This window comes from Vipera ursinii (genome assembly GCF_947247035.1).
Source record: "Vipera ursinii genome assembly, chromosome: 1".
NCBI lineage: Eukaryota > Metazoa > Chordata > Lepidosauria > Squamata > Viperidae > Vipera > Vipera ursinii.
This window is the reverse complement of record NC_139512.1, coordinates 320,575,225-320,588,195: the sequence shown is the minus strand read 5'-3', so window position 1 is coordinate 320,588,195 and position 12,971 is coordinate 320,575,225. Positions and strand designations below refer to the sequence as shown.

Sequence of the window (12,971 nt, the reverse complement as noted above, 5' to 3'; positions counted from 1 at the left end):
CACTTGGAAATGCAATGCTCACCTTCACCCTCTATGATTAGGTAGGCAGCACCAAATTGAATGTATGGGGAAACAAAAAAGGGAAGGGAATTGAGTGGATGATGGAATGCATGAAATAATACACAGAGGGTTCTTTTTATGGAACTCTCCATCAGCCTGCCACTTACCAATGGATCATTATTTCAATTCATTTCATTTCATTTATTGGATTTTTATACCGCCCTTCTCCCGAAGGACTCAGGGCGGTGAACAGGGCATATAAATAGCGATACAAAAGTTAAAAAAGATTAAATAAATTGCCCAATTAAAGCAGTCAAATATAAAAACCCATAAAAACCCAGAATTATGATTTCTTTACAGCAAAAAGCAGAGGAATGAAAATAACAGTAATAGAATATTTCCAGATATACATCAAACAACTAGACACAGTTTTCTTAATCACTGTTGTAATAAAATATGTTTTTTTATGCAGCAGCTGATATGTTATTAGAGCTTTTCAGCTTTTAAAATTGGAGAGTTGCAAATCTTTAGGTATCGGGGCATTTATACATTTTCTGATTTCAACCACGTCATGTATCGTCTATGGAAATTCTCAGTCATCCAGGTCACGGTTGTCCCAAAGATGATTTTTTCAAAAGGCAACTGAACATTTCGCTTCAAGGAAAAACAAAGTCCAGTTGCCTTTTGAAAAAGCACCTTTGGGGCATCATTTATTATTCATTGTTTCATCCCAGGAACCTCCAAGTGATATATACAGAGCGTAAATTGTCTTGTATCCAAAAGATACTGACATGTGCAACGTTTATCTTAATCTCCTGTATCTTTGCTACATTCCTATACCACAGCTTTCTTAGACTTCTTCCCCTCAACTCTTCCTTCCTCACTCATCTGAGGTGTGATCTTCCTTCGTTCTCTATATCATCACGTCTCAAAGATTCTTTTGTATGGATTACTGATTTAATCCACATTCATTTGGCACCCGTTTATTCTTGACCCCATGTCCTCATATCACACAAATGTCTTCAATAATCCATTCCCACTCCATAAAACCTACCTTTATGCTTTCCACTCTCATTTTCATATAACAAAGTGGGCAAAATTATACTGTTCCATACAGCTATTTTTGCTGTTTTGTATCCTAAGTGTATATGCATATACAGAGGTAGGTTAATATTGTGTTAGTTTTCAAGGTAGCCTCTATATTAAATATTAGCTTGGCCTGAAAAGTGGCATCATTAATTGGCAAATCCTAGCTTTGTTTGGACTCGTGGCCTATTGGCCAAGGAGTGCCAAAACTGATAATTATTGTTGTCATTATTAATAGGGATTGGTGCACATAGCACCAATATAACTAAAATTTATAACCTAGTCTATTCTTTTTCTATCTTACTAAAGATGCCTTAACAAGAAATCTTTTTATGAAATTTATATACCAAGAAAATTATCTGAGTGCTCAATGGGTAAATATTTAACAAACAGTATCACCTGATATAAGACAGCTTTCTTTGTTCCTATTTCAAAACTGAGTTTTTGCAGTTACTGTATATATTGTTCTTCATTGAAAAAAATTATACTGCTGTTTATACACTTAAAATAGATGTTAATAAAGAAAATGTGAGATCCAACACAAACATATTATACAATAACAATAATAAAAAGTATCAGCAGAATCCAAGGGCTGAATAAAAGGTGCATCCTAGCAGCTACAGTATTAAATGTAACTGATGATAACCAGCCATCAGTAAGAATTCCATAAAATGGGTTCTACAACGAAGAAAGTTCTGTGTCAGATAACTGCCTCCCAGGTAGCAACTACTAATAGCACTCTAAGCGTGGATCCTGTCAGTGACTGCAAAAGTACACATGGTAAGAGACTTAGCCTGAAAAAAAGCAATTTACCTAGCAGACTGCATGGAACAATCTTCTTGGCATTAAGTGGTTTTATAGATTAAGATTAAGATGGTCCACTTTTAAGATTCTGTGGGCAATCTAAGAGCATCCACAAATTATTGGGAGAAAACATAGCTTTCCTTTCTGAAAGTCAAGAATCTATGGTTCTTTTGGTGCCTAAAAATCTGAGAACAAACTATTAGGCTCTGCTTATCATGATTCGGGTGGATTATCTCAATAGGCAGGAGCATTAGTTATATATTATTGTACAACAGATTTATTAATTCAATAGTCAATAATTAGCAAAAAGGTTCCATTCAGTGGTTAGTAAAGGGAAGATGGACAAAGTTGTGAAATATGGACAATTTGTTTCCTGCTCACCTCATTTCTGGCCTTCTACAATGCATATTTATAAGGTTAAAAATAAACCACTTACCCGGCATTGCAGTTCATACTCCTGAATGATTTCAGCAAAGCGTGCTTCTTGATCAAATAGCTCTGTACTGTATGGATCCAGTAATCCCAGCTGAAGCAAATAAGATTTTTTTTAAGTTGATTGTTCCAAAAATGGAAAGAAAACCTTTGAAGTTAGCTCTAAAAACACCTTGCGCTACATTTTATTTTTAATTTATTTCATTTATAATACTATCCAAGTCTACAAAATAACTCTGAGCAGTGTAGAGTAAAATCAGATCTAATGTAACAAAGTTACAGCAGAGTTTTTGTTGAGAAGCAGGTCAAACATGTACACAAATCATTATAGCGGAAGGGCTTTTTAAATATTTTGGTCTTTTTGTTGTTCTTACAGACATTTTTACCAATGCTTACCAGAAAAGTAAGAGATTGCTTTATGTAATTACATATGTAACCATATTCAGAATAACTATTTAAAAGACATTATTAAAAAAACATTTTAAGAAGGCCTAAACCTTTTTAATGCAGCATTTTTCAGCCAAAAGACTGAAAAAAATTTAAATTCTTCATGATGACAAACAAAAAAGTGAATGTTTATGTAGGAGATAATATAGCTACAAGGTTATACATACAAGACTTCAACTCACTTGATTTTCACATGAGTCAAATGGGCTTAGAAAAAGCAAAAAAGATCCCTTTTCATCAATGTGGAATTACCTTGTCTTTCAAAATAAAATTAAGATCTCTTTGAAGTTTCAAAACTTGATTTTCAGATTCACTCAGTTTTTGAACAACTTCAGCAACTTCATTCTGTAAGCGACTATTTTCCTTTAAAAATACATTCACATGAAAGAAAATGATAGAAAGATAAAATCCATGATGTCAGAGTAAATTTTGCAACTCTTCAGCAAGAAAGCAGCAGCACACTAAATATAGGAAAATCTATGTTCCAAACTAATATTGTCAAAAACTGCACTTTGATTAGTGTTGGGTGGCTACTCATCATACCAGTTTACAAAGCAGAAAAAGTGTTGCATGTTTGAATACTCTTCTGTGCAACAATGATCTACCGTATCTGAACTGGAATGAAGAAAAAGCAAGCTAATATCTCTGTATTTGACCTGCTACAGGTAGTCCTTGCTTAACAATCACAATTTGGCCCAGAATCATTAAGTTGTTGTGGTTGTTCAAGGGGTCAGCATATAACTGACTTGATTTTATTACTATTTTTACAATTGTAAAACAAGTCACTGCTTTGTTGTTGAACCACGTGGTTGTTAAGCAAATCCAGCATATTCAATGGGTGTTTATGTTTTCTGCTAGAAATCATAGTCACATGACCATGGACACTAATTGGTAATAAATGTGAGACAACTGCCAAGCACCCAAAATGCAATCAGGTGACTTGAGGATGGTATGGCAGCCTTAACTTTGAGGATAGATCATAAGTAACTTTTTTTTAGTCTGTTGTAACTTTGCATGGTTAAGTGCAGACTATATGTACTTTTGCACAATTAGAGAGCCTGTACATTGGTGTCAAACTGCCGGCCGGCAGGCCAGACACATCATCCGGAAGCCGTGATGTCGCGAGTTTGACATGTCTGCTGTACAATGAAAAACTGAGTAAATGAGTCGGGGGGTGGGTGGGGTGGTTTGGTTTTTTTCCCTGTCACATCTACACTGTGCATATGCTGCAATTCTGCAGCCTTAATGGATGTAGAATTCCATTCCTGAAAAAAATTAGATCAATATTTGTCTCGTGGCTGTGAACCTACACATAACTGGCTGGTGAAACTTCAGAAGTTGAAGTTGGTAAGATTTGCATTGTATAGGGAAAGAAGTATAGTTTACTCTTATATCTTGGGGTTTTTTTTCCTTACCATTAACAGTGGGCCTAATTGTACATCTTGAAAGAAAATGGACATAGACTCAAGCTGTTTAATTTCTGAGCCTTGGAATTCAACCTTCTTAGATGTGATATTTTACTTGTGGTCAAAAGTCTTTAATCTTAGGACTATGGCTTAGCTCTTCTGAGCCCAAGACAACAGCCCAACCCCTTACCTTGATCATCAAAGTCAGCTTCTTCCTTAGGATACAGTCCTCCTCTTGAAGGTAACTGAAATCTGCTTCTAATCTGGTTCTCTGATGGTGCATTTGTTGCATGAGCAATTCCTGTTCCATCTTGACTTCAGACTTCATCGCCATTAACTTCCCTTTGAAATCTCGCTCAAGAGCTCTGTAATTCAGGAACATCACTGCTGAGAATAGCAAGCCCGTTTATGATCTCAGATTTAAGTATTAAACTGAAACACATTTTGCAAATATCTTTGAAATAAAAGAAATTATTTTAATATTTTTATTTATCAGTCATAACCTACCCTCCATTTGCCACCATAGGTTAGAAACAGTTCAAGTGAAGAAATGTCTATAGAAATCAAATCAGGGCTTTTTTTAATGATAATACTTTTTAAAATTATTCAAACAAGAACTTGGATTTTGGGATGATTAGATCAAATTCTGTTGATATTATAATTATCATTTTGTGATTTATTTTCCCATAAGAATTAGATATCTTATAAAATATTTATGCATATATATTTATACTTTGTCATATTGTATAAATAAGTACTTTATGAAATAATTTAAATGATTGAATGAACCTTTATTGTCAAAGTACAACCATGTATACATTGAGATTGGCTCAGAAATAAAATATAATTCAAATTAAATAACAATGATAATGAATACTAGAATTTGGAGAAAACAATTAAGACACCATAAATACTATTTAGAAAGGGGATAGGTGTGGAAGAAAGACTGCCTTGATAGAAATACAGCAAACCAACTCTTCTTTGGAGAATCATAGAATCATCATTTTTATCATGATTGTCTATAATAAGAACCCTTAGAATTTTTATTTGTATAACTATATAGTATAATAACTATTTTTCTTTTGACAATATCACCTGAGTTTACTCTCACTGTGATGCTCAAGAGCACTATGATTATCATCTACTTCCCTTAAAAGCTGCCAATTCCTCTTTTTAGTCTTTTCCAGATCAGCTCTGGCTTTATTTCTCTCACTGAAAATCCGTTCCACTTGTGTTCTAAAGAGAAAGAAAATGTGCTATTTACAACCTCTCCAAATTCCGTTTGCACTGATTCTGTTAAGATATCATAAGTATAAGTATATAAGACATAAGTATAAGTATAAATCTAACATATACAGTATAATCTCTATCTGCAACTGGTGACATGTGAAACTATTTAGCTGAACAGCTATCTCATGTAACAGCACTATGCATTTGTACGTACAGAGGTGGTCTTGATGCAAACAACGATTAAATAAATAGGCAGTTTACAATGATGACTGAAATTTCTACATACATACTAACACCATTATTCTTAAAAGCCAAAGCAAAAACTACTTACTGTAGATGATGAAGTTCATGCTTATAAGAGGCAACAGCTGCCTGCTGAAGTCCATTCTTGGAAGCAATTAATTCATCATCAAGGATCATAGAGAGCTCTAGAAGGTTCACTCCTTCCTCCACATTAAAATCAAGACTCTATAAAAAGACAAAGTCTGAAAAATCAAGAGAAACTAAATCCTAACAGTCAGCAATCCTTTAAATTATTATTGATATAGCATTAGAATGTTGACATTACATAAATATTAAAGGGAAATAGTCATTGGACTATTTAGTTAAGGGATTGGATTAAAGATTTAAAGAAGAATGGATTAACTATTTAAGACCAGGAAAGATATTAAACAAGACTAAAGGACAGTAAAAAGTGCAAACTGTTAAATCTGAGTTGTCAGAAAAAACCTGCAGATTTGCAGATCTGACATAAAACTATTATGTTTGAGATAAAACTATTAAAGACATAATGATTATGATAGGAAATTGATGGCAAATGAGTTAAACAAATGAGCTTGTATGAACATGACCAGAGAAAGTAAGAAAGGGATTAGAGGTAGTCCTCAACTTACAACAGTTCATTTAGTGACCATTTGAAGTTACAACTTCTCTGCAAAAAGTGCTTATGACCATTTTTCACACACTCAACTGCTGCAGCATTCTGATGGTCACATGATTAAAACTCAGGTGCTTGGCAACTGACTCATTTTTATGATGGTCATGTGATCCCCTTTTGCAACATTCTGTCAAGCAAAGTCAATGGGGAAGCCAGATTCACTTAACAACCATGTTACTAACAATTATTCATTTAATAAGTGTGGCAAGAAAGGTTGTAAAATGGGACAAAATTCACTTAACAACTCTCACTTAGCAACAGACACTTTGGGGTCAATTGTGGTCATAAGTCGAAGATTACCTGTATTCTGCGAATTTCCGGAGGTACCAAAATTAAATGACTTTCATATTAGTTTAACGTTGCATAAGATTCTATATCTTAATTCATATTCAGGTCGTCCTCAGTTAATTACCATTAGTTCAATGACCGCTCCTAATTACAACATTGCTGAAGAAGTGATATTTACGACCAGTTCTCAAAGTTCTGGCTATCCTAGTACTACTGTGGTCACATGATTGTGATCTGGGAACTGGCTTGAATGTATAAAAGTTCCAGTGTCCTGCAATCATGAGAACACTGTGATCTTCCCTGCCTGCTCCCCACAAGAAAAGTCAAGGGACCTTGGCAAATTCATCAATCAGACTGAGTGGATTAGCCTTCCTTTCTTTCCATGTCCGGTCAATGGCAGATACACTCAGTCCCAATCATATTTCCACCCATTTTTCTTATCAATATTTTAAATCCCTTAGTATGAAAAACGTCATGCTAAGAATTCCCAGGAAAATCACCAAAGAACAGGTACAGATACCTTAAAAATCTCTTTGCAGTTTTCAACCCCTTCCCAGGCCCAGATGGAGATGACTTGCTCGACACTTGCAAAACCACTGCCATCATCAATGCTGGAGAAAAGATTCAAAGCTGCTGAGTTAGATAAAAAAGATGGAGTTGCGGTTTGTTGTCTATTGTCTTTCAAAATCTGCATGATGGAGGAATAAAACAGCAGTGAAGAGAGGAAAAGCAAGTAAATCATTTTAGGTGAATAAACATTTAGGAAAGAATTTAAAAACAACATGTAGGTACATCAGAAAATCCTAAACTTATTATTTAGCTACAACATCTGGCTGAATTTGTCCAGAATGGGGAACTTAGCAAGGCTGTGCCTGTTATGTGCTTTATGAGAGACAACCAGTGAATTCCAGGTTCATTGGCTAGATTAGGAACTTGGGGGGAAAAACACATTAAAGGAAACTAATGGCAAATTCTGTATTACTGCCAGGAAAGTTGCAGAAATTATCACTAGGAGCCAAGCCTAATTTGAGAGAACTTTTATTACAAAATTTAATTTGTAGAAACCCACTGAGATGCAGTAAAAAATACTGTTATCCTGTGTGTGTGTGTGTGTGTGTGTGTGTGTGTGTGTGTGTGTGTGTAATTTGGAATTTTTTTTCTTTTAAATCAGCTTTTGAAATCTGGTTTTTTTAATGACATACAAAGCATCCACTGCATCTAATAGATAAAATAAGTTAAGAGAAAGTCCAATAATTTCATCATATTGGCCAAAACTTCCCCTGCAGGCTGTTGGGCCCAAGCCACACACTGGATCGCACCCAACACAAAATCTTCTATGATCCTGTCATGCTGTATAATTTATACCACTTTTCCTTTCTCCAGGTTGATCCTTCTTTCTGTATATGCTTCTATTAAAATAACACTACAAGCCCTGTCCTACTCTAGGTATACACTTCTAGAAGTATGAAAAAATAAGCCAACATTGTGAAAGACAGTTCTAGATCATTATCTGTCTTGATTTTAGCTTAGCAAGATATGCAAATTCATCCATTATAATCTGCTGCCACACATGAACCATGCTACTACAACTTATTACACAGAGCTCTATTTAAAACACTTTAATAGCACTGTTTATGAATCCAACCAATGGGAAAAATAGGTTTTCTGCTAGATTATCAGCCCGTATGTCATAGAAATCATTAACACCATTCTGTATGAAAATGCAATAACTGGAAGCCATTTGAACATTCAAACATTTTCCCTTTGGAACCAAGAATTTTATAAAGAAAATATTATTCAGAATAATTACCTGATTAGGGTGTGATCTTTTTGATTTAAGTGGTGTGGAAGAAAAAGGACAAGGAATGCAGCTAAATAAGCCATGCTGGAATTCCTTTAAGCTTACTCTGCCATCTCCATCACTATCCAACTTGTAAAATAATTCTTCAAGTTCCTATAGAAAACATAGGGTTTTTAATGTATTGTTATCACAAGTATTCATTTAAGTTAAATGAATTAATTGTGGAATAGAGCAGATTTTCACAAAACATAAATTAGTATTCTAAAAGTTAATTCATTGAATTAGTTAATTCAACAAGCAGGCTCTGGTTCTCATAACCAGGATAAAATCTAACATGGTCTTCAATCAAGGTTAAACATTTAACCATCACATGCTGTAGCAGTTTAGCAGTGGGCTCTTATCACAAAAGATTTCCAGCATTGGTGTACTAGATTGAAAATCTCACCTTTCTCTGTATAGAATAAAAATGAGAAAAGTTTTTGTTTTCTTCATTCACAGAGAAAGACATTGTCTTCCCTCAACCGAAGAAAGAAGTCATGTATTCTTTCCTGCATGCCAGAAGGACTAGGACAGGGGTAGGCAACCTCGGCTCTTTTATGACTCATGGACTTCAACTCCTAGAATTCCTGAGTCAGCATAGCATAGCTGACTCAGGAATTCTGGGAGTTGAAGTCCATGAGTCATAAAAGAGCCAAGGTTGCCTACCCCTGGACTAGGAGGTAAGACCTTCAGAGGGAAAGTGTTATGTATCCTGATGCAGGCAGCCGCATAGCAACAGCCACCAGGGGGCGCTGGCCTGGACGGTTTTGGCGGGAAACCTAGTTTCGGCGGGAAACCTTGGGCCAACCCCATTGGCTGGTTGCCTACCTGGCTAGGTATTTAAGGAGGCTAGGTAGCCCTTGTTTTTCAGTACGTTCCCCCCCCCAATAAAGAGCTGAACACGTACTCCGGCTGGCGTCTCTTCCTTGCGTCGGATCCACTACATTACAGAAAGGCTCTCCAAAGCCACATTCCCTGATCTCAACTAGCTTTCTGAAATAGGGACAATCCAGACCAAGGGCCTGAATCAGTTTCCCACTCCGAGTCAATCTAGATTCCAATCCCCATATCATGAAATTTACTGAATGATCATAACCATTGCTCTTTTTTCCAGCCTTTCCTGCTGTAGAAGAGAACTATGAGAATGAAATACAGGAGGGAAATAGCAGCTTGCAACTGGCAAGATATAAATGTAGCATATAGCATGTATAAAGCTTCTTCAGATTTATTTAAAATACTCATATACTATTTGGAGGCAATAATTACAATTGCTAAAGCAGTGCACAGAGAATACTTCATAGACCTGAGGCACTGCCAAAATGCTGTAACAGGTAGTCCTCAACTCACGAGCACAATTGAACCAAAAATTTACTTTGCTAAGTGAGACATTTATTAATTGAGTTTTGCCACATTTTAACAACTTTTCATGCTCCAGTTGTTAAGTGAATCATTGCAGTTGTTAAATTACTAACACAGTTAAGTGAATCTGCCTTCCCCATTGATCTTACAAAAGTTGATCACATGACACCAGAACACAAAACTTGATCACATGACACCAGAACACAGAAACTATCATAAATATGAACCGGTTGCTAAGCATCTGAATTTTGATTATATGACCATGCGGATCCTAAAACGGTCATAATTGTGAAAATGGTCATGTCACTTTTTTCAGTGTCATTGTAATTTTGAATGGTCACTAAACAAACTGTTATAAATCAAGGATTAGCTGTATATTCCATATGTAGCCACCATTTTCTCATTCAGTCATCAAGTTCAAGTAGACTTTCTGAGATGAGAATTTCCAAAAGCCAAGTTTAGCTCACCTCTTTTTCCATCTCTTTAAGTCCAATGTTCTTACAAACAGCATCCAGCTCTTGTTTGTTGAGATATCCATTATTTCCAATACCAAGATCTTCACAAGTAACCCTAACCTGATTCTCAGTTGTGTTCAAACACAAGGTGGACACTTCTCTAGGATTATCAATGAGGTTATCATCCCAGGTACACAATTGACCTACAAAAGATTACTTTTACATTAGAAAGAGCTGTGCTTCTAATTACTCTCTTGTTCTTATCAAAGATTATATAAGTCCTCAAGTGAAAATCAAATTAAATTTACACTCCATTCTGATTTTTTCTCTAAACCTTTAATTTGGCATTTTTATTATCCATGAAAAATATTTTATATTTTTATATTACGCAACAAAGATATTAGTTAAATATATAATTATTATACATATTTTAGTTGTAATATTTTATTTTTTTAGTAGTACTCAAAAATATAAGAAACACATTATTTTATCTCCACTCTTTTCCTGCCTTTATTTAATTCTAAATATGGATGTAAAAGAAATCCACCAAGATCTGCAAGACATGGTAAACCAGAATCTATTCTATGGTAAGCTTTCTTTATTACAAATATTTCCCTAATGCTTTTTAAAAAATGTTAAATGAATGCTGGATGGCTATTAAACGGTTGGCTTTGCCCACCCTTGTAGAGATGCAGGTGGATGAAGGTGAATGGAAGCTGGCTACCTAGTATTTTGCCTTTCCTGGAGCAGTTAAGCACCATATTTTGTATTACATAAAAGCAGCTATGAAAGTAAACATCAAAAAATGCAAAGAAAGAATACACTTTCTCAGGGATTTTATGTGAAATAATTATGCACACTAAATGAAACCACACTCAAAACTATTGTATTACAGAAAAATGTGGAAGATAGTGATTGTAGATATCCTTTTATATGCTAATTCATTAGAAAACCCAACAGTTCAGAATACTACAAATGCAATTCAAATTTATACTGATCTGTCCATTACTAGCTTTAATAACTCAGCTTTCCAAGCTACATGTAAAACACAGATCTTTTCACAGAGCCCAGAGGAAAATCGACTAATGAGTGTCAAGCTTGGCAATAGGGAATCTACTTTAGCCTGAGGACCAGCCTATAATGGGTGGGACCAGTGTCCAAAATGAGTGAGACAACATCCCTGCAGATGTGTGATTTTGGACCTTCCTACACACATTCTACACAGTGAGACTTTTAAAATGGTCCCCACTCATAAGGGAAGCAATTTTAAACCCTTGCTGTAGCACCCATGGCAATACTTAAGAAAAAGGTTCAGAAAAGAGGAACTAATTTCTGTCTGAGATTTTTTTTCTCTAAGAATAGGAATTCAGATATGCAGAAAATGGGAAGATCAGAGGCTGTAAGACAGGGGTGTCAAACTGCTGGCCCGGGGGCTGGACATGTCATGTGGAAGCTGTGCCCACCCCATTGCCGGCAATGGCAAAACCGTCCCAATACATTGCGCAATGTCACGTGACATCACGAGTTTGACATGTCTGCTCTGAGATAAGAAAGAGGGCTTCCACATGGCCAAGATGGACGACAGAGATTCCCACATACCTAAGCTAGATAAATAGATCTATTGCTATGCTTGGATTGCCTTCCATGGATTCAGTCTATAAGTTTACCTTATCCATTCCTATTCACTCTAGCTAGAGTTGGAGAGCAGAATTTGAATCAGAGAAACTTCGTCTGCAAGGAGTATACTCTGCCTTTTAATTAGAACTTTATCTTTAGCTCGTCTACTGAATCAGATGGCAAAAGTGGAAATTCCAGAAAATAAACAATAAAAAACAGGTTTCAGTGTTTACTACATATTCTTTTGCTGAGCCTCACCTTGGCCTTCAAAGATCTGCTGCTGCTCTTCTTTTGAGTTTTCAGCCTCTTCATCTGATTTGAGACTCTACAAAAAGAGAACAGAATTTAATGTTCTATAGATTCAGTCTAATAGCCAGAATGAAGGATAGAAAAACAACAAAAGAAAGAGCAAGGGTGAATACAATACAACTTCAGATTAACTCTGCTTCCCATTGGCATCTGACTTCTTCCAGTGCCCTAACATGATATACAATATAGGGCAAATGACAATGTGTTGGAGATGTGACCTTCCTTGAGACGGTGTGAGACCCTGTGATGGTCATTAAATGCAAGGACTAATTGTAAATTGTCTTTTTCAGCACTATTATATACCACCAAATGGCTGCTAACAGAGCAATCATTAAACAAAATCTGTATAACTCATTTTTGCAGACGCTGTCAAATTAGGAAACATCAATGCCTTTGTTGAATACCAGCCAGGCTTGGAGCATTTCCTGAGCATCTGGATGAAATCAGAATACTGAAGAATTCCAGAGACTCAGATGGCTATTTTATCAAGTCCAAGGCACCACAAATGTAACAAAAGAAACAATTACAACACAACACATGAGAGGTAGTAAAATGTAACACATCTATTTCAAATAGCTGGAACATAGATCTTTAAATACCTCCACACTCTCCAAAGAAGTTGAACGTCTCAGCTGACTTTTTACATTTGTATTTCTCTCCTCCTCTTGTAAATATTTGGGGGTTTCCAATATGGCACTTTCGAGTTCTGACCTTGTCCGGCAGCCAGCGATGTACTTGTGCTCAGTTTCATCTGGAATAAC

The 12,971-nt window shown here is 35.7% G+C and overlaps 1 protein-coding gene across 1 annotated transcript in view; it reads right to left on the bottom strand.

Annotated features, from left to right (window-relative positions):
* NINL (ninein like) overlaps positions 1-12,971 on the bottom strand; it is a 36,378-nt gene that overhangs the window by 12,325 nt on the left and 11,082 nt on the right. The window contains exons 4-13 of the mRNA XM_083353023.1: positions 12,810-12,970; positions 12,160-12,226; positions 10,297-10,487; positions 8,441-8,584; positions 7,151-7,318; positions 5,737-5,873; positions 5,271-5,411; positions 4,366-4,540; positions 3,022-3,132; positions 2,327-2,416 (exon numbers count right to left, since the gene is read on the bottom strand). Of these exons, the coding sequence (XP_083209149.1) occupies positions 2,327-2,416; positions 3,022-3,132; positions 4,366-4,540; positions 5,271-5,411; positions 5,737-5,873; positions 7,151-7,318; positions 8,441-8,584; positions 10,297-10,487; positions 12,160-12,226; positions 12,810-12,970 (1,385 nt within the window). The remainder of the gene's footprint in view (positions 1-2,326; positions 2,417-3,021; positions 3,133-4,365; positions 4,541-5,270; positions 5,412-5,736; positions 5,874-7,150; positions 7,319-8,440; positions 8,585-10,296; positions 10,488-12,159; positions 12,227-12,809; position 12,971) is intronic.